Source organism: Cyanistes caeruleus, chromosome 36 (assembly GCF_971803275.1).
Source record: "Cyanistes caeruleus chromosome 36, bCyaCae1.hap1.1, whole genome shotgun sequence".
In the NCBI taxonomy this organism is placed as follows: Eukaryota; Metazoa; Chordata; class Aves; order Passeriformes; family Paridae; genus Cyanistes; species Cyanistes caeruleus.
In genome coordinates this window covers 248,676-266,611 of record NC_141737.1, presented here as the reverse complement: position 1 = coordinate 266,611, position 17,936 = coordinate 248,676, and the positions used below count along the sequence as shown (strand labels likewise).

General features: G+C 47.0%; 1 protein-coding gene across 1 annotated transcript in view; it reads left to right on the top strand.

Moving 5' to 3' along the window:
• Positions 1–17,681, top strand: part of POLD1 (DNA polymerase delta 1, catalytic subunit) — a 49,418-nt gene extending 31,737 nt beyond the window's left edge. The window contains exons 19-27 of the mRNA XM_086871509.1: positions 1,417–1,554; positions 3,880–4,049; positions 8,827–8,979; positions 10,543–10,645; positions 12,249–12,381; positions 14,829–14,942; positions 15,743–15,795; positions 17,237–17,334; positions 17,426–17,681. Coding sequence (XP_086727635.1) covers positions 1,417–1,554; positions 3,880–4,049; positions 8,827–8,979; positions 10,543–10,645; positions 12,249–12,381; positions 14,829–14,942; positions 15,743–15,795; positions 17,237–17,334; positions 17,426–17,522 — 1,059 coding nt within the window. The 3' untranslated portion in view covers positions 17,523–17,681. The remainder of the gene's footprint in view (positions 1–1,416; positions 1,555–3,879; positions 4,050–8,826; positions 8,980–10,542; positions 10,646–12,248; positions 12,382–14,828; positions 14,943–15,742; positions 15,796–17,236; positions 17,335–17,425) is intronic.
• Positions 17,682–17,936: the final 255 nt, after the last annotated feature.

The following is a 17,936-nucleotide window of genomic DNA, read 5'->3' as shown; positions in this document are numbered from 1 at the left end:
AACACACCTGGATACACCTGGGGACACCTGGGGACACCTGGGGACACCTGGGACACACCTGGGGACACCTGGGGACACCTGGGACACACCTGGGGACACCTGGGGACATCTGAAATACACCTGGGACACACCTGGGACACCTGGGGACACCTGGGACACACCTGGGACACCTGGGACACACCTGGGGACACCTGGGGACACCTGGGACACACCTGGGGACACCTGGGGACACCTGGGGACACCTGGGACACACCTGGGACACCTGGGGACACCTGGGACACACCTGGGACACACCTGGGACACCTGGGGACACCTGGGACACACCTGGGGCACACCTGGGACACCTGGGACACACCTGGGGACACCTGGGACACACCTGGGGACACCTGGGGACACCTGGGACACACCTGGGGACACCTGGGGACACCTGGGGACAGCTGAAATACACCTGGGACACACCTGGGGACACCTGGGACACCTGGGACACCTGGGACACACCTGGGACACACCTGGGGACACCTGGGGACACCTGGGACACACCTGGGGAGCTGGGGACACCTGGGGACACTCAGGGAATTTTTAATGGGGATTTTGGGGCAGTTTTGGGGTTTTTGGGGTCCCCAATCCCGAATTTGGGGTATTTGAATGAGGTTTATGGGGTATTTTAATGAAGTTTTGGGGTATTTCAATGGGGTTTTTGGGGTGATTTTTGGGGTCCCCAGGTGTTGCACGGGGACACAGATGCGGTGACGTCACCTGGGGGGAGTTTTGGGGTATTTTAATGAGATTTTGGGGTATTTCAATGAGATTTTGGGGTATTTCAGTGAGGTTTTTGGGGTTTTTGGGGTGGATTTTGGGGTTTTTTGGGGTCCTGATGCTGAATTTGGGGTCCCCAGGTGGTGTACGGCGACACGGACTCGGTGACGTCACCTGGGGGGGTTTTGGGGTATTTCAATGAGATTTTGGGGTATTTTAATGAGATTTGGGGTATTTTAATGAGATTTTGGGGTATTTTAATGAGATTTTGGGGTATTTCAGTGAGGTTTTTGGGGTTTTTGGGGTGGTTTTTGGGGTTTTTTGGGGTCCTGATGCCGAATTTGGGGTCCCCAATCCTGAATTTGGGGTCCCCAGGTGGTGTACGGCGACACGGACTCAGTGATGTCACCTGGGCTGTACCTGGGGGGAGTTTTGGGGTACTTCAATGAGATTTTGGGGTATTTCAGTGCAGTTTTGGGGTATTTTAATGAGATTTTGGGGTATTTCAATGCAGTTTTGGGGTTTTTGGGGTGGTTTTTGGGGTTTTTTGGGGTCCTGATGCCGAATTTGGGGTCCCCAGGTGGTGTACGGGGACACGGACTCGGTGATGTCACCTGGGGGGAGTTTTGGGGTGTTTTAATGGGATTTTGGGGTCCCCAGGTGGTGTACGGGGACACGGACTCGGTGATGTGCCGCCTGGGCGTGGCCTCGGTGGCCGAGGCGGCCGCGCTGGGACGCGAAGTGGCCACCTGGGTGTCCGGCCACTTCCCCTCCCCCATCCGGCTGGAGTTCGAGAAGGTGGGGCCAAAACGGGGGGGGAGGGGCCAAAAACGGGGGGAAGGGGCCAAAAACGGGGGGCCAAAACGGGGGGGAGGGGCCAAAAACGGGGGGGATGGGGCCAAAAATGGGGGGAGGGGCCAAAACGGGGGGGAGGGGCCCAGAATGGGGGGGAGGGGCCAAAATTGGGGGGAGGGGCCCAAAATTTGGGGGAGGGGCCAAAATTTGGGGGGGAGGGGTCCCAAAATTGGGGTGGGGGGAGCCAAAATTGGGGGGAGGGGCCCAAAATTGGGGGTGGGGTCAAAAATTGGGGGGAGGAGCCAAAATAGGGGTGGGGGGAGGGGCCCAAAATGGGGGGAGGGGTCAAAATTTGGGGGGAGGGGCCCCAAAATTGGGGGGGGAGGGGCCCAAAATTTGAGGGGAATCAAAATTTGTGGGGGGGGGAATTTGGGGTTTTTTGGGGGAAATAGAGACAAAAAAAGGTTAAAAATGGGTGGAAAATGGGGAAAAAAATGGGAAAAAAAGAGCTAAAAAATGGGGGAAAATGGGAAAAAAAGAGGGAAAAGATGGGAAAAAATGACTAAAAAAAGAGGAAAAAATAGGAAAAGCTTGTTAAAAAAAAGGGAAAAAAATTTGGGAAAAAATGGCTGAAAAATACGGGAAAAATGGGAGAAAAATAAGAGAAAAAGGTTAAAAAGTGGGAAAAATGACAAAAAAATTGAGAGAAATTGGGGAAAAATGCTAATAAATGGCTAAAAATAGAGGGAAAAATAGGAAAAAGGCTAAAAAATGGAAAAATTTGGGAAAAAATGGCTAAAAAATAGGGGAAAAATGGGTAAAAAAGCTAAAAATGGGGGGAAAATGGCTAAAAAATAGGGGAAAATGGGGTAAAATGGGGAAAAAATTAAGAGAAAGCAGGGAAAAATTGCTAAAAAATGGGGCAAAAATCTTAAAAAAATGGGAAAAAAAGACTAAAAAAAGTGGGAAAAATGGGGAAAAACTGAGAAAAAATTTAAGAAAAAATTGCTAAAAAATAGGGAAAAAATAGGGAAAAAATGGCTAAAAAATGGGAATAAAAAGCTGAAAAAATGGGGGCAAAAATGGGGAAAAATTAGAAAAAAATTGCTAAAAAAGAGGGAAAAAATCTTAAAAAAATGGGAAAAAAAGACTAAAAAAAGTGGGAAAAATGGGGAAAAATTGAGAAAAAAATTAAGAAAAAATTGCAAAAAAATGGGGAAAAAATGGCTAAAAATTTGGAATAAAAAGCTGAAAAAATGGGGGCAAAAATGGGGAAAAATTAGGAAAAATTGCTAAAAAAGAGGGAAAAAATGGGAAAAATGGCGAAAAAATGGGAATAAAAAGCTGAAAAAATGGGGGCAAAAATGGGGAAAAATTAGAAAAAAATTGCTAAAAAATAGGGCAAAAATCTTAAAAAAATGGGAAAAAAGGACTAAAAAAAGTGGGAAAAATGGGGAAAAAATGAGAAAAAAATTAAGAAAAAATTGCTAAAAAAGAGGGAAAAAATGGGAAAAATGGCTAAAAAGTGGGAATAAAAAGCTGAAAAAATGGGGGCAAAAATGGGGAAAAATTAGGAAAAATTGCTAAAAAAGAGGGAAAAAATGGGAAAAATGGCTAAAAAGTGGGAATAAAAAGCTGAAAAAATGGGGGAAAAAATAGGGAAAAATTAGGAAAAAATTGCTAAAAAATGGGGCAAAAATCTTAAAAAAATGGGAAAGACTAAAAAAAGTGGGAAAAATGGGGAAAAATGGAGAAAAATTTAAGAAAAAATTGCTAAAAAATAGGGAAAAAATAGGGAAAAAATGGCTAAAAAATGGAAATAAAAAGCTGAAAAAATGGGGGCAAAAATGGGGAAAAATTAGAAAAAAATTGCTAAAAAATAGGGCAAAAATCTTAAAAAATGGGAAAAAAAGACTAAAAAAAGTGGGAAAAATGGGGAAAAATTGAGAAAAAAATTAAGAAAAAATTGCTAAAAAATAGGGAAAAATGGCTAAAAATTGGGAATAAAAAGCTGAAAAAATGGGGGCAAAAATGGGGAAAAAATTAGGAAAAAATTGCTAAAAAAGAGGGAAAAAATGGGAAAAATGGTGAAAAAATGGGAATAAAAAGCTGAAAAATTGGGGGCAAAAATGGGGAAAAATTATGAAAAAATTGCTAAAAAAGAGGGAAAAAATGGGGAAAAAAAACCCTTAAAAACGTGAAAAAATGGCTAAAAAATGGGGAAAAAAATGTAAAAAAAGGGTAAAAATTGGGGATAAAAAGTCGAAAGAAGCAGGGCAAAGGCTCAATGGGATTGAGGGCGGGGGTGACGCTGTCACACCTGGCCAGGTGTACCTGCCCTACCTGCTGATCAGCAAGAAGCGCTACGCCGGGCTCTGCTTCGCCGGCGGCGCCGAGCCCCGGCTGGACTGCAAGGGGCTGGAGGCCGTCAGGAGGGACAACTGTCCCCTGGCTGCCAACCTGGTGACGGCGTGTCTGCGCAGGATCCTGCTGCACAGGTGGGAAATGGGGAGAAAACGGGGAGAAATGGTGAAAAAATGGTGAAAAACGGTGAAAAAATGGTGAAAATCGGGTAAAAAATGGCTGGAAAATGGTTAAAAATTGTTAAAAATGGTTAAAAATGGGGAAAATGCCCCAAAATGAGAGGGTTTTACCCCGGCTGCCAACCTGGTGACGGCGTGTCTGCGCAGGATCCTGCTGCACAGGTGGGAAATGGGGAGAAAACGGGGAAAAACGGTGAAAAAATGGTGAAAAACGGTGAAAAAATGGTGAAAATCGGGTAAAAAATGGCTGAAAAATGGGGGAAATGGTTAAAAATGGGGAAATGGCCCCAAAATGAGAGGGTTTTACCCTGGCTGCCAACCTGGTGACGGCCTGGCTGTGCTGGATCCTGCTGCACAGGTGGGAAATGGGGAGAAAACGGGGAAAAACGGGGGGAAACGGTGAAAAACGGTGAAAAAAGGTGAAAAAGTGGTGAAAAACGGTGAAAAAATGGCTGAAAAATGGGGAAAATGGTGAAAAATGGGGAAATGGCCCCAAAATGAGAGGGTTTTACCCCGAGTGACGGCCTGGCTGCGCAGGATCCTGCTGCACAGGTGGGAAATGGGGAGAAAACGGGGGAAAACGGTGAAAAACGGTGAAAAAATGGTGAAAAAATGGTGAAAAAATGGTGAAAATCGGGTAAAAAATGGCTGAAAAATGGGGAAAAATGGGGAAATGGCCCCAAAATGAGAGGGTTTTACCCCGAGTGACGGCCTGGCTGCGCAGGATCCTGCTGCACAGGTGGGAAATGGGGAGAAAACGGGAAAAAACGGGGAGAAACGGTGAAAAACGGTGAAAAAATGGTGAAAATCGGGTAAAAAATGGCTGAGAAAATGGGGAAAATGGTTAAAAATGGGGAAATGTCCCCAAAATGAGAGGGTTTTACCCCAAGTGACGGCCTGGCTGTGCTGGATCCTGCTGCACGGGTGGGAAATGGGGAGAAAACGGGGGAAAACGGTGAAAAAATGGTGAAAATCGGGTAAAAAATGGCTGGAAAATGGTTAAAAATTGTTAAAAATGGTTAAAAATGGGGAAAATGCCCCAAAATCAGAGGGTTTTACCCTGGCTGCCAACCTGGTGACGGCCTGGCTGCGCTGGATCCTGCTGCACAGGTGGGAAATGGGGAGAAAATGGGGAAAAACGGTGAAAAACGGTGAAAAAACGGTGAAAAACGGTGAAAAAATGGTGAAAATCGGGTAAAAAATGGCTGAAAAATGGGGAAAATGGTTAAAAATGGGGAAATGGCCCCAAAATGAGAGGGTTTTACCCCGAGTGACGGCCTGGCTGTGCAGGATCCTGCTGCACAGGTGGGAAATGGGGAGAAAACGGGGGAAAATGGGAAAAACGGTGAAAAAACGGTGAAAAATGGAGAAAAAATGGTGAAAAATGGTGAAAAATGGGTAAAAAATGACTGGAAAATGGTTAAAAATGGGGAAAATGCCCCAAAATGAGAGGGTTTTACCCCGAGTGACGGCCTGGCTGTGCTGGATCCTGCTGCACGGGTGGGAAATGGGGAGAAAACGGGGAAAAACGGTGAAAAACTGTGAAAAAACGGTGAAAAACGGTGAAAAAATGGCAAAAAATGGTGAAAAATGGCGAAAAACGGTGAAAAAATGGCAAAAAACGGTGAAAAAACGGTGAAAAAATTACAAAAAATGGTTAAAAATGGCAAGAAATGGTGAAAAATGGCAAGAAATGGTGAAAAATGGGAAAATGGTGAAAAATGGAGCAAACCAATGGAAAAGTGGTGGAAAAATGGGAAAAATTGGGAAAGAAAAGGGAAAATTCAGGCCGGGTTCGGCCCCTGAGGATGCCGAGATTGGGGCGGATTTGGGAGATTTTTGGGGTGATTTGAGGTGATTTTGGGGCAGTTTTTGGGGTGATTTTTGCAGCAGTTTTTGGGGTGAATTGGGGTCATTTTGGGGTGGTTTTGGGGTGATTTTGGAGCCGGTTTTTGGGGCAGTTTTGGGGTCAATTCTGGGGTGATTTTGGGGCAGTTTTTGGGGCAGTTTTGGATGATTTTGGGGCATTTTTGGGGTGATTTTGGTGCAGTTTTGTGATTTTGGAGCCGGTTTTAGGGCAGTTTTAGGGTGATTTTGGGTGGTTTTGGGGTGATTTTTGGGGATGTTTTTGGTGTGATTTTGGGGTGATTTTTGGGCAGTTTTGGGGGTGATTTTGGGTGGTTTTGGGGCAGTTTTTGGGGTGATTTTGGAGCAGTTTTTGGTGCAGTTTTTAGGGTGATTTTGGGGTGATTTTGGGTCAGTTTTTGGGGTGATTTTGGGGTGATTTTGGGTCAGTTTCTGGTGCAGTTTTTGGGGTGATTTGGGCTGATTTTGGGTCTCTCCCCAGGGACCCCATGGGTGCCGTGGCTCACGCTCAGGAGGTGATTTTGGGGCCGTTTTTGGGGTGATTTGGGCCGATTTTGGGTCAGTTTTTGGGGCAGTTTTTGGGGTGATTTTGGGTCAGTTTTTGGGGTGATTTTGGCCGATTTTGGGGCAGTTTTTGGGGTGATTTTGGCCAATTTTGGGTCTGTTTCTCCAGGGACCCCATGGGTGACGTGGCTCACGCTCAGGAGCTGATTCTGGGGTGATTTTGGGGCAGTTTTTGGGGTGATTTTGGCTGATTTTGGGTCAGTTTTTGGCTGATTTTGGGGCAGTTTTTGGGGTGATTTTGGCCAATTTTGGGTCTCTCCCCAGGGATCCCATGGGTGCCGTGGCTCACGCGCAGGAGGTGATTCTGGGGTGATTTTGGGTCAGTTTTTGGGGTGATTTTGGGGCAGTTTTTGGGGTGATTTTGGCCGATTTTGGGTCAGTTTTTGGGGCAGTTTTTGGCTGATTTTGGGTCAGTTTTTGGGTTGATTTTGGGTGATTTTGGGTCTCTCCCCAGGGACCCCATGGGTGCCGTGGCTCACGCGCAGGAGGTGATTTTGGGGTGATTTTGGGGCAGTTTTTGGGGTGATTTTGGCTGATTTTGGGGCAGTTTTTGGGGCAGTTTTTGGCTGATTTTGGGTCAGTTTTTGGGGTGATTTTGGGCAGTTTTTGGCTGATTTTGGGTCAGTTTTTGGGTTGATTTTGGGTGATTTTGGGTCTCTCCCCAGGGACCCCATGGGTGCCGTGGCTCACGCTCAGGAAGTGATTCTGGGGTGATTTTGGGGCAGTTTTTGGGGTGATTTTGGCTGATTTTGGGTCAGTTTCTGGTGCAGTTTTTGGCTGATTTTGGGTCAGTTTTTGGGTTGATTTTGGGTGATTTTGGGTCTCTCCCCAGGGACCCCATGGGTGGCGTGGCTCACGCGCAGGAGGTGATTCTGGGGTGATTTTGGGGCCGTTTTTGGGGTGATTTTGGGTTGATTTTGGGTCAGTTTCTGGTGCAGTTTTTGGGGTGATTTTGGGGTGATTTTGGGTCAGTTTCTGGTGCAGTTTTTGGGGTGATTTTGGCCGATTTTGGGTCTCTCCCCAGGGATCCCATGGGTGCCGTGGCTCACGCGCAGGAGCTGATTCTGGGGTGATTTTGGGTCAGTTTTTGGGGTGATTTTGGCTGATTTTGGGTCAGTTTTTGGGGCAGTTTTTGGCTGATTTTGGGTCAGTTTTTGGGTTGATTTTGGGTGATTTTGGGTCTCTCCCCAGGGACCCCATGGGTGCCGTGGCTCATGCGCAGGAGGTGATTTTGGGGCAAATTTTGGGGTGATTTTGGGGCCGTTTTTGGGTCAGTTTTTGGGGCAGTTTTTGGCTGATTTTGGAGCAGTTTTTGGGGTGATTTTGGGTGATTTTGGGCCTGTTTCTCCAGGGACCCCATGGGTGCCGTGGCTCACGCTCAGGAGGTGATTTTGGGGTGATTTTGGGGCAGTTTTTGGTGCAGTTTTGGGGTGATTTTGGAGCTGGTTTTAGGGGAGTTTTGGGGTGATTTTGGGTCAGTTTCTGGTGCAGTTTTTGGGGTGATTTTGGGTGATTTTGGGTCAGTTTCTGGTGCAGTTTTTGGGGTGATTTTGGGTCAGTTTTTGGGGTGATTTTGGGTGATTTTGGGTCTCTCCCCAGGGACCCCATGGGTGCCGTGGCTCACGCTCAGGAGGTGATTTTGGGGCAGTTTTTGGGGTGATTTTGGCTGATTTTGGGTCAGTTTTTGGGGCAGTTTTTGGCTGATTTTGGGTCAGTTTTTGGGTTGATTTTGGGTGATTTTGGGTCTCTCCCCAGGGACCCCATGGGTGCCGTGGCTCACGCGCAGGAGGTGATTTTGGGGTGATTTTGGGTCAGTTTCTGGTGCAGTTTTTGGGGTGATTCTGGGGTGATTTTGGGGCAGTTTTTGGGGTGATTTTGGCTGATTTTGGGTCAGTTTTTGGGGCAGTTTTTGGCTGATTTTGGGTCAGTTTTTGGGTTGATTTTGGGTGATTTTGGGTCTCTCCCCAGGGACCCCATGGGTGCCGTGGCTCACGCTCAGGAGGTGATTCTGGGGTGATTTTGGGGCAGTTTTTGGGGTGATTTTGGCCGATTTTGGGTCAGTTTTTGGGGCAGTTTTTGGCTGATTTTGGGGCAGTTTTTGGGTTGATTTTGGGTGATTTTGGGTCTCTCCCCAGGGACCCCATGGGTGCCGTGGCTCACGCTCAGGAGGTGATTCTGGGGTGATTTTGGGTCAGTTTTTGGGGTGATTTTGGCTGATTTTGGGTCAGTTTTTGGGGCAGTTTTTGGCTGATTTTGGGTCAGTTTTTGGGTTGATTTTGGGTGATTTTGGGTCTCTCCCCAGGGACCCCATGGGTGCCGTGGCTCACGCTCAGGAAGTGATCTCAGACCTGCTCTGTAACCGCATCGACATCTCCCAGCTCGTCATCACCAAGGAGCTGACGCGCGCCGCCAGCGCCTACAGCGCCCCGCAGGCTCACGTGGCTCTGGCCGAGAGGTGAGGGGAGAAAATGGGGTGAAAACACCCGGAAACGGGAAAAAACGGGGAAAAAATACACAGAAATGGGAAAAAACAGGAAAAAACTGCACAGAAATGGGGTAAAAAATGGGGATAAAACCAGTGCCAGCGCCTACAGCGCCCCGCAGGCTCACGTGGCTCTGGCCGAGAGGTGAGGGGAGAAAATGGGGTGAAAACAGGAAAAAACGGGAAAAAACGGGAAAAACGGGGAAAAAACGGGAAAAAACTGCACAGAAATGGGGTAAAAAATGGGGATAAAACCAGTGTCAGCGCCTACAGCGCCCCGCAGGCTCACGTGGCTCTGGCCGAGAGGTGAGGGGGCAAAATTGGGGTGAAAACAGGCAAAAATGGGAAAAAACAGGAAAAAAATGCACAGAAATGGGAAAAAACTGCACAGAAATGGGGTAAAAAATGGGAAAAAAAGCACTGTCAGTGCCTGCAGCGCCCCGCAGGCTCACGTGGCTCTGGCCCAGAGGTGAGGGGAGAAAATGGGGTAAAAACAGGCAAAAACGGGAAAAAACGGGGAAAAAATGCACAGAAATGGGAAAAAACTGCACAGAAATAGGGTAAAAAATGGGAAAAAAAGCACTGTCAGCGCCTACAGCGCCCCGCAGGCTCACGTGGCTCTGGCCGAGAGGTGAGGGGCAAAATTGGGGTGAAAACAGGCAAAAACGGGAAAAAATGGCACAGAAATGGGAAAAAACGGGAAAAAACTGCACGGAAATGGGGTAAAAAATGGGGATAAAACCAGTGCCAGCGCCTACAGCGCCCCGCAGGCTCACGTGGCTCTGGCCGAGAGGTGAGGGGGCAAAATGGGGTGAAAACACCCAGAAATGGGAAAAAACGGGGAAAAAATACACAGAAATGGGGTAAAATCCCATGGGAATGGGGTTTTTTCCCAATTCTGGCTGTTTTTTTCCCAATTCCGGCTGTTTTTCCCCAAATCCCGTTGGTTTTTTCCCCAATTCCGGCTGTTTTTCCCCCAAATTCCCGTTGTTTTTCCCAATTCCAGCTGTTTTTTCCCCAATTCTGATATTTTTCCCGATTCCGGCTGTTTTGGCCCCAAACCCGTGTCTGTTTCTCCCCAATTCCGGCTGTTTTTCCCCAATTCTGATATTTTTTCCCAATTCCAGCTGTTTTTTCCCCAATTCCGACTGTTTTTTCCCCAATTCCCGTTGTTTTTCCCCCAATTCCCGTTGTTTTTTCCCGATTCCGGCTGTTTTTCCCCAAATCCCGTTGTTTTTCCCCAAATCCCGTTGGTTTTTTCCCCAATTCCGGCTGTTTATCCCCAATTCCAGCTGTTCTTTCCCAAATTCCGGCTGTTTTTTCCCGATTCCGGCTGTTTTGGCCCCAAACCTGTGTCCGTTTTTCCCCAATTCCCGTTGTTTTTCCCCAATTCCCGTTGTTTTTGTCCAATTCCGGCTGTTTTTGCCCCAATCCCGTGTCCGTTTTTCCCCAATTCCGGCTGTTTTTGCCCCAATTCTGATATTTGCCCAATTCCGGCTGTTTTTCCCCCAATCCCGTGTCCGTTTTCCCGCCCAGGCTGCGGCGCAGGGACCCCGGCAGCGCCCCCTCGCTCGGGGACCGCGTCCCGTACGTCATCGTCAGCGGCGCCCGCGGCCAGGCCGCCTACACCCGCTCAGAGGTCAGGGGTCAAAGGTCATCCTGGGGTCACTCAGGGGTCACTCGGGGTCATTGGGGTCACTCAGGGGTCAGGGGTCACTCGGGGACCGCGTCCCGTACGTCATCGTCAGCGACGCCCGCGGCCAGGCCGCCTACACCCGCTCAGAGGTCAGGGGTCAGGGGTCATCCTGGGGTCATCCTGGGGTCATTGGGGTCAGCCTGGGGTCACTTGGGGTCATCCTGGGGTCAAGAAACACCAAAAGTGGGGAAATTTGTGTCATTTCGGGGACTTGGGGTCACTCAGGGTCACTCAGGGGTCATTGGGGTCACTCGGGGGTCACTCGGGGGTCACTCTGGGGACACTCAGGGTCACTCAGGGGTCACTCAGGGTCACTCAGGGTCATCCTGGGGTCACTCAGGGTCACTCAGGGGTCATTGGGGTCACTCGGGGTCATTGGGGTCACTCAGGGGTCACTCAGGGTCACTCAGGGTCACTCAGGGGTCACTCAGGGGTCATTGGGGTCACTCGGGGTCATTGGGGTCACTCAGGGGTCACTCAGGGTCACTCAGGGTCACTCAGGGTCACTCAGGGGTCATTGGGGTCATTCTGGGGTCACTCAGGGGTCACTCAGGGGTCACTGCAGTCACTCAGGGGTCAGGGACACCAAAATCTGGGAGAATTGGGGGAAATTTGGGAATTTTGGGGTTTTGGGGTCGGAATTTTGGGAATTTTGGGTTCCTGGGGTGGAAATTTTGGGAATTCCCCCCCCCCAGCCCGGATTTTTCTGGGAATTCCGACCTTTTTGGGCTTTCTTTTCCCTCCTGCCCGGAATCCCCTGCCCTGAACCCTCCCAAAAACCCCAAAATACCCCAAAATACCCCAAAAAAATTCCCAAAAAATTTAAAAAAAATTCCAAAAAAAATTCCCAAAAAATTCCCAAAAAGATTCCCAAAAAAATTCCCCAAAAAATTCCCCAAATACCCCAAAAAATTTTAAAAAAATTCCCAAAAAATTCCAAAAAATTCCAAAAAAGTTCCCAAAAATTCCCAAAAAAATTGCCAAAACACCCCAAAAAATTAAAAAAAAAATTCCCAAAAAATTCCAAAAAAATCCCCAAAATCCCCCCAAAAAATTCCCCCCAAAATCCCCAAAAATTCCCAAAAAAATTCCGAAAAATTCAAAAAAAATTCCCAAAAAATTCCCAAAATACCCCAAAAAAATCCCCAAAAATTCCCCAAAAATTCCCAAAAATTCCCCAAAAAATTAAAAAAAAAATCCCAAAAAATTCCAAAAAAAACCAAAAAAATTCCCAAAAAAATCCCAAAAAATTCCAAAAAAATCCAAAAAAATTCCCCAAAAAGTTCCAAAAAAATCCCCAAAAATCCCCAAAAATTCCCCAAAAAGTTCCAAAAAAATCCCCCCAAAATCCCCAAAAATTCCAAAAAAAACCCGAAAAATTCAAAAAAATTGCCCAAAAATTCCCCAAAAAATCCCCCAAAATTCAAAAAAATTCCAAAAAAATTCCAAAAAAATTCCAAAAAATTCCCAAAAATTCTTAAAAAATCCCCTAAAATTCCCCAAAAATCTCCAAAATCCCCGACTTCCCCCGAATTTCCGGATCCAGGACCCGGTGTTCGCCCTGGAGCAGAACCTGCCCATCGACACCCGCTACTACCTGGAGCAGCAGCTGAGCCGGCCCCTGCTGAGGATCTTCGAGCCCATCCTGGGCGAGGGCCGGGCCCAGGCGGTGCTGCTGCGTGAGTATTCCCGGGAAATCCCCGGAATTCCCAAAAAATCCCCGGAATTCCCAAAAAACCGCGTCCGAATCGGGCCAAAAACGGCGAAAATGGAGCGAAAATTGAGCGAAATTGAGTGAAATTTGAGCAAAATTCAGCCAAAATGGGATCAAAATCCAGGATTTTGTCACAAATTCCGGAAAATTCCTGGAATTCCCAAAAATTCCCAAAAAACCGCATCAAAATCAGATCAAAAACAGCGAAAATTGGGCAAAAATTGAGTGAAAATGGAGCAAAATTGAGTGAAATTTGAGCAAAATTCAGCCAAAATGGGATCAAAATCCACGATTTTGTCACAAATTCCCGAAAGTTCCTGAAAATTCCCGGAATTCCTGAAAATTCCCAAAAAACCGCATCAAAATTGGGCCAAAAACGGCGAAAATGGAGCAAAAATTGAGAAAAATTGAGTGAAATTTGAGCAAAATTTACCCAAATTTGCCCCAAAATGAGGAGTTTTGAGCCCATTCTGGGTGTGGGCGGGGCTGCTGCGTGAGTATTCCCGGGAAATCCCCGGAATTCCCAAAAATCCCCGGAATTCCCAAAAAACCGCGTCCGAATTGGGCCAAAAACGGCGAAAATGGAGCGAAATTGAGTGAAATTTGAGCAAAATTCAGCCAAAATGGAATTGAAATCCAGGATTTTGTCACAAATTCCCGAAATTTCCTGAAAATTCCCGGAATTCCTGAAAATTCCCAAAAAACCGCATCAAAATTGGGCCAAAAACGGCGAAAACCGAGCAAAAATGGAGCAAAATTTCACCAAAATTCACCCAAATCCGCCCAAAATGGGATCAGAATCCACGATTTTGTCACAAATTCCGGAAAATTCCCGGAATTCCAAAGAATTCCCAAAAAAATTCCCCAAATCCCAGAAAAAAACTGGAGGAAAATCCACCCTGGGTTGTGCCAAATCCCGGATTTTGGGGGAATTTTGGGGATTTTTTGGGGAATTTTGGGGATTTTGGGGGAATTTTGGGATTTTGGGGATGAAATTTTGGAATTTTTGGGTGGGAATTTTGGGATTTTTGGCGTCCTGGGCTGGATTTTTTTGGGAATTCCGGGGTTTTTGCGACTCCCAGGAATCCGGGGATTTTTGGGGCTGGGAATTCCGGGATTTTGGGGCCGGGAATTTCAGGAATTTTGGGATTTGGGGATGAAATTTTGACATTTTGGGGTGGAATTTTGGGATTTTTTGAGTCCTGGGCTGGATTTTTTTGGGAATTCCGGGGTTTTGGTGATTCCCAGGAATTTGGGGATTTTTCACGATGGGATTTTGGGATTTTTGGGATGAAATTTTGACATTTTGGGTGGGAATTTTGACATTTTGGGGTGGAAATTTTCATATTTTCGGCATTTTGGGCTGGATTTTTTTGGGAATTCCGGGGTTTTTGGGGCTCCCAGGAATCCGGGGATTTTTGGGGCTGGAATTTTGGGATTTTGGGGCCGGGAATTTGAGGAATTTCGGGATTTTGGGTGGGAATTTTGGGATTTTTGGCATCCTGGGCTGGATTTTTTTTGGGAATTCCGGGGTTTTTGGGGCTCCCAGGAATCCGGGGATTTTTGGGGCTGGGAATTCCGGGATTTTGGGGCCGGGAATTTGAGGAATTTTGGGATTTTTGGGATGAAATTTTGAGATTTTGGGGTGGAATTTTGGGATTTTTTGAGTCCTGGGTTGGATTTTTTTGGGAATTCCGGGGTTTTGGTGATTCCCAGGAATTTGGGCATTTTTCACGATGGGATTTTGGGATTTTTGGGATGAAATTTTGACATTTTGGGTGGGAATTTTGACATTTTGGGGTGGAAATTTTCATATTTTCGGCATTTTGGGCTGGATTTTTTTGGGAATTCCGGGGTTTTTGGGGCTCCCAGGAATCCGGGGATTTTTGGGGCTGGGATTTTGGGATTTTGGGGCCGGGAATTTGAGGAATTTCGGGATTTTGGGTGGGAATTTTGGGATTTTTGGCATCCTGGGCTGGATTTTTTTGGGAATTCCGGGGTTTTTGGGGCTCCCAGGAATCCGGGGATTTTTGGGGCTGGGATTTTGGGATTTTGGGGCCGGGAATTTGAGGAATTTCGGGATTTTGGGTGGGAATTTTGGGATTTTTGGCATCCTGGGCTGGATTTTTTTGGGAATTCCGGGGTTTTTGGGGCTCCCAGGAATTTGGGGTTTTTTGGGGCTGGGAATTCTGGGATTTTGGGGCCGGGAATTTGAGGAATTTTGGGATTTTTGGGATGAAATTTTGATATTTTGGGGTGGAAATTTTCATATTTTCGGCATTTTGGGCTGGATTTTTTTGGGAATTCCGGGGTTTTTGCGACTCCCAGGAATCCGGGGATTTTCCGGGCTGGGAATTCCGGGATTTTGGGGCCGGGAATTTGAGGAATTTCGGGAATTCTCTGCCCCCACAGAGGGGGAACACACGCGCTGCAAAACCCTCCTGACCTCCAAATCCGGGGGGCTCTCGGCCTTCACCTCCAAACGCAGCAGCTGCGTGGGCTGCCGGGCCCTCCTGCCCCACCACGGTGAGTCCCAGCCCTAATTAACTAATTAACCCCTAATTAACTCCTAATTAACCCCCCCCAGGCCGGGATGGAGCCGCCCAGGCCAAAAAACCCGGCTCCAAAAGGGCCCAAAACGCCCCAAAACGCCCCAAAAATGGAGGGAGGGGCGGTTTGGATGGAGGGTTCCTCTCACTAATTAATGAGGTTGGTGGTAATTAATGAGCTCAGGCCGTAATTAATAAGTCCAGGTTGGAATTAATCCAGAAATTTGGGGTTTTAGCCCAAAAAAATGGGGTTGGGAGAGCCAAAATCTTCAAAATTCTGGGGATTTCTCCCCAAAAATCGGGATCAGAGACCCCCAAATCCCCCTAATTAAAGCTCCCTCCCCTAATTAATGAGATCAATGCTAATTAATGACCCAAAACCCCAAATTAACACAGAAATTTGCTTTTAATCCCCAAAAAAATGGGGTTGGGAGACCCAAAATCTTCAAAATTCTGGGGATTTCTCCCCAAAAATCGGGATCAGAGACCCCCAAATCCCCCTAATTAAAGCCCCCTCCCCTAATTAATGACCCCAACCCTAATTAATGACCCCAAATCTAATTAATATCCCAAAATTAAATCAGAAATTAATTTTTTATCTCAAAAAAATGGAGTTTAGAACCCCAAAATCCTCCGAATTCAGCGGATTCCTCCCCAAAATCCGAGCCCCCTCCCCAAATTCCCTCCCCTGGGAAATTCGGGAATTTCATCCCAAAATTTTGGCTCCGGGAGCCCCAAAATTCCCCGAATTTCCCCCAAAATTTCCTCCCCCCCCAGGAGCTGTTTGTGATTTCTGCCGCCAGAGGGAGTCCGAGCTCTACCAGAAGGAGGTGGGGGAGCAATTCCCGGAATTTTGGGGGAATTTGGGGAATTTTTGGGGAATTTTTGGGGAATTTTGGGGGGATTTTTTGGGAATTTTGGGGGAATTTTGGGAATTTTTTGGGGAATTTTTTGGGATTTTTTTGGGGATTTTTTTTGGAATTTGGGGGGGATTTTTTTTGGATTTTGGGGAATTTTTTGGGAATTTTTGGGGGGATTTTTAGGAATTTTTGGGGGGATTTTGGGGGATTTTTTTGGGAATTTGGGGGGATTTTTGGGGGGATTTTGGAGAATTTTTTGGGAATTTTTGGGAATTTTGGGGGGATTTTGGGGGGATTTTTGGGGGATTTTTTTGGGAAATTTTGGGGAATTTTGTAGGAATTTTTGAGGGATTTTTTGGGATTTTTGGGAATTTTTGGGGGAATTTTGGGGCATTTTTGGGGGGGATTTTGGATTTTTTTTGGAATTTTGGGGGGAATTTTTTGGGAATTTTGTGGGAATTTTTGAGGGATTTTTTTGGATTTTTGGGATTTTTTTTGGGATTTTTTGGGGAATTTTTGGGGATTTCTTTTGATTTTTTGGGGATTTTTTGGGATTTTTTTTGGAATTTTGGGGGAATTTTTTTTGGAATTTGGGGGGGATTTTTTTTGGATTTTGGGGAATTTTTTGGGAATTTTGGGCGGATTTTTGGGGGGGATTTTGGGGGGGATTTTGGGGATTTTTTGGGGAATTTTGGGGGAATTTTTGGGGAATTTTGCAGGAATTTTTGAGGGATTTTTTTGGATTTTTTGGGATTTTTTTTTGGAATTTTGGGGGATTTTGGGGGGGAATTTTTGGGGGGATTTTGGGGGGAATTTGGGGGATTTTTTGGGGCATTTTTGGGATTTTTTGGGGGGGACTTTGGGGGGAATTTTGGGGGGATTTGGGGGAATTTTTTTGGGATTTGGGGGGGGGTTTGGGGTTCTGGGATCCCAAATTTTGGGATTTTTGGGAGTTCGTTGTGTCCTGAGTTGGATTTTGGGGTTTTTGGGGTCCCAAATCCCAATTTTGGGGTCCCAAACCCTGATTTTGGGTCATTTTGGGCCGTTTTTGTCCCCCCAGGTGTCCCAGGTGTGGCACCTGGGGTTTTCTGGGACCCCAAATTCAGATTTTGGGGTTTTTTGGGACCCCCAACCCAAATTTTGGGGTTTTTTGGGGTCCCAAATCCCAATTTTGGGGTCCCAAACCCCGATTTTGGGTCATTTTGTGCCGTTTTCGTCCCCCCAGGTGTCCCAGGTGTGGCACCTGGAGGTTTTTGGGATCCCAAACCCAAATTTTGGGGTTTTTTGGGGTCCCAAATCCCAATTTTGGGGTCCCAAACCCCGATTTTGGGGTTTTTTGGGGTCCCAAATCCCAATTTTGAGGTCCCAAACCCCGATTTTGGGTCATTTTGTGCCGTTTCTGTCCCCCCAGGTGTCCCAGGTGTGGCACCTGGAGCGCAGCTTCTCCCGCCTCTGGAGCCAGTGCCAGCGCTGCCAGGGCTCCCTGCTCCAGGACGTTCTTTGCACCAGGTGAGCCTCCCAAAAACCCCCAAAAAACCCCAAAAACTCCCCAAAAAATTCCCAAAATAAAAAAAAATTCCCAATTTCTTCCTCCCCCCAGCCGGGATTGCCCCATTTTCTACATGCGCCGCAAAGTGCAGAAGGACCTGGAGGCGCAGCAGGAGCTCCTCAAACGCTTCGGGGTGCCCGACTGGTGATGATCCCACCCCCAAAAATCCCAAAATCCCAAAAAAAAAATTCCGGGAATCCCCAAAAAAGAAAAAATCCCGGCGTTTTTGGGAGTTTGGATGAGTTTTTTATCCCCCCCCCCCCCGGTTTTGTATGGGAAATTTAATAAAGGTTTGGTTTTTTGTGGTTTTTTTGGTCGCTGGGTGATTTTTGGGGATTTTTTGGGCGGTTTTTTTGGGGTGATTTTAAGGGATTTTGGGGGTTTTGGGGGATTTTTAATGGAAATTTGGGGTGTGGAGGCGTGGCTTGGTGATTGACGCGGCTCTCGACCAATCAGAGCGCGGAACGAGCGCTTTCTTTCCGCCTTGTGGGCGTGGTCTGGCGGCGACTCGTGATTGACAGCATCCCGCCCAATCAGCGCTGTGGGCGTGGATTAACATTGA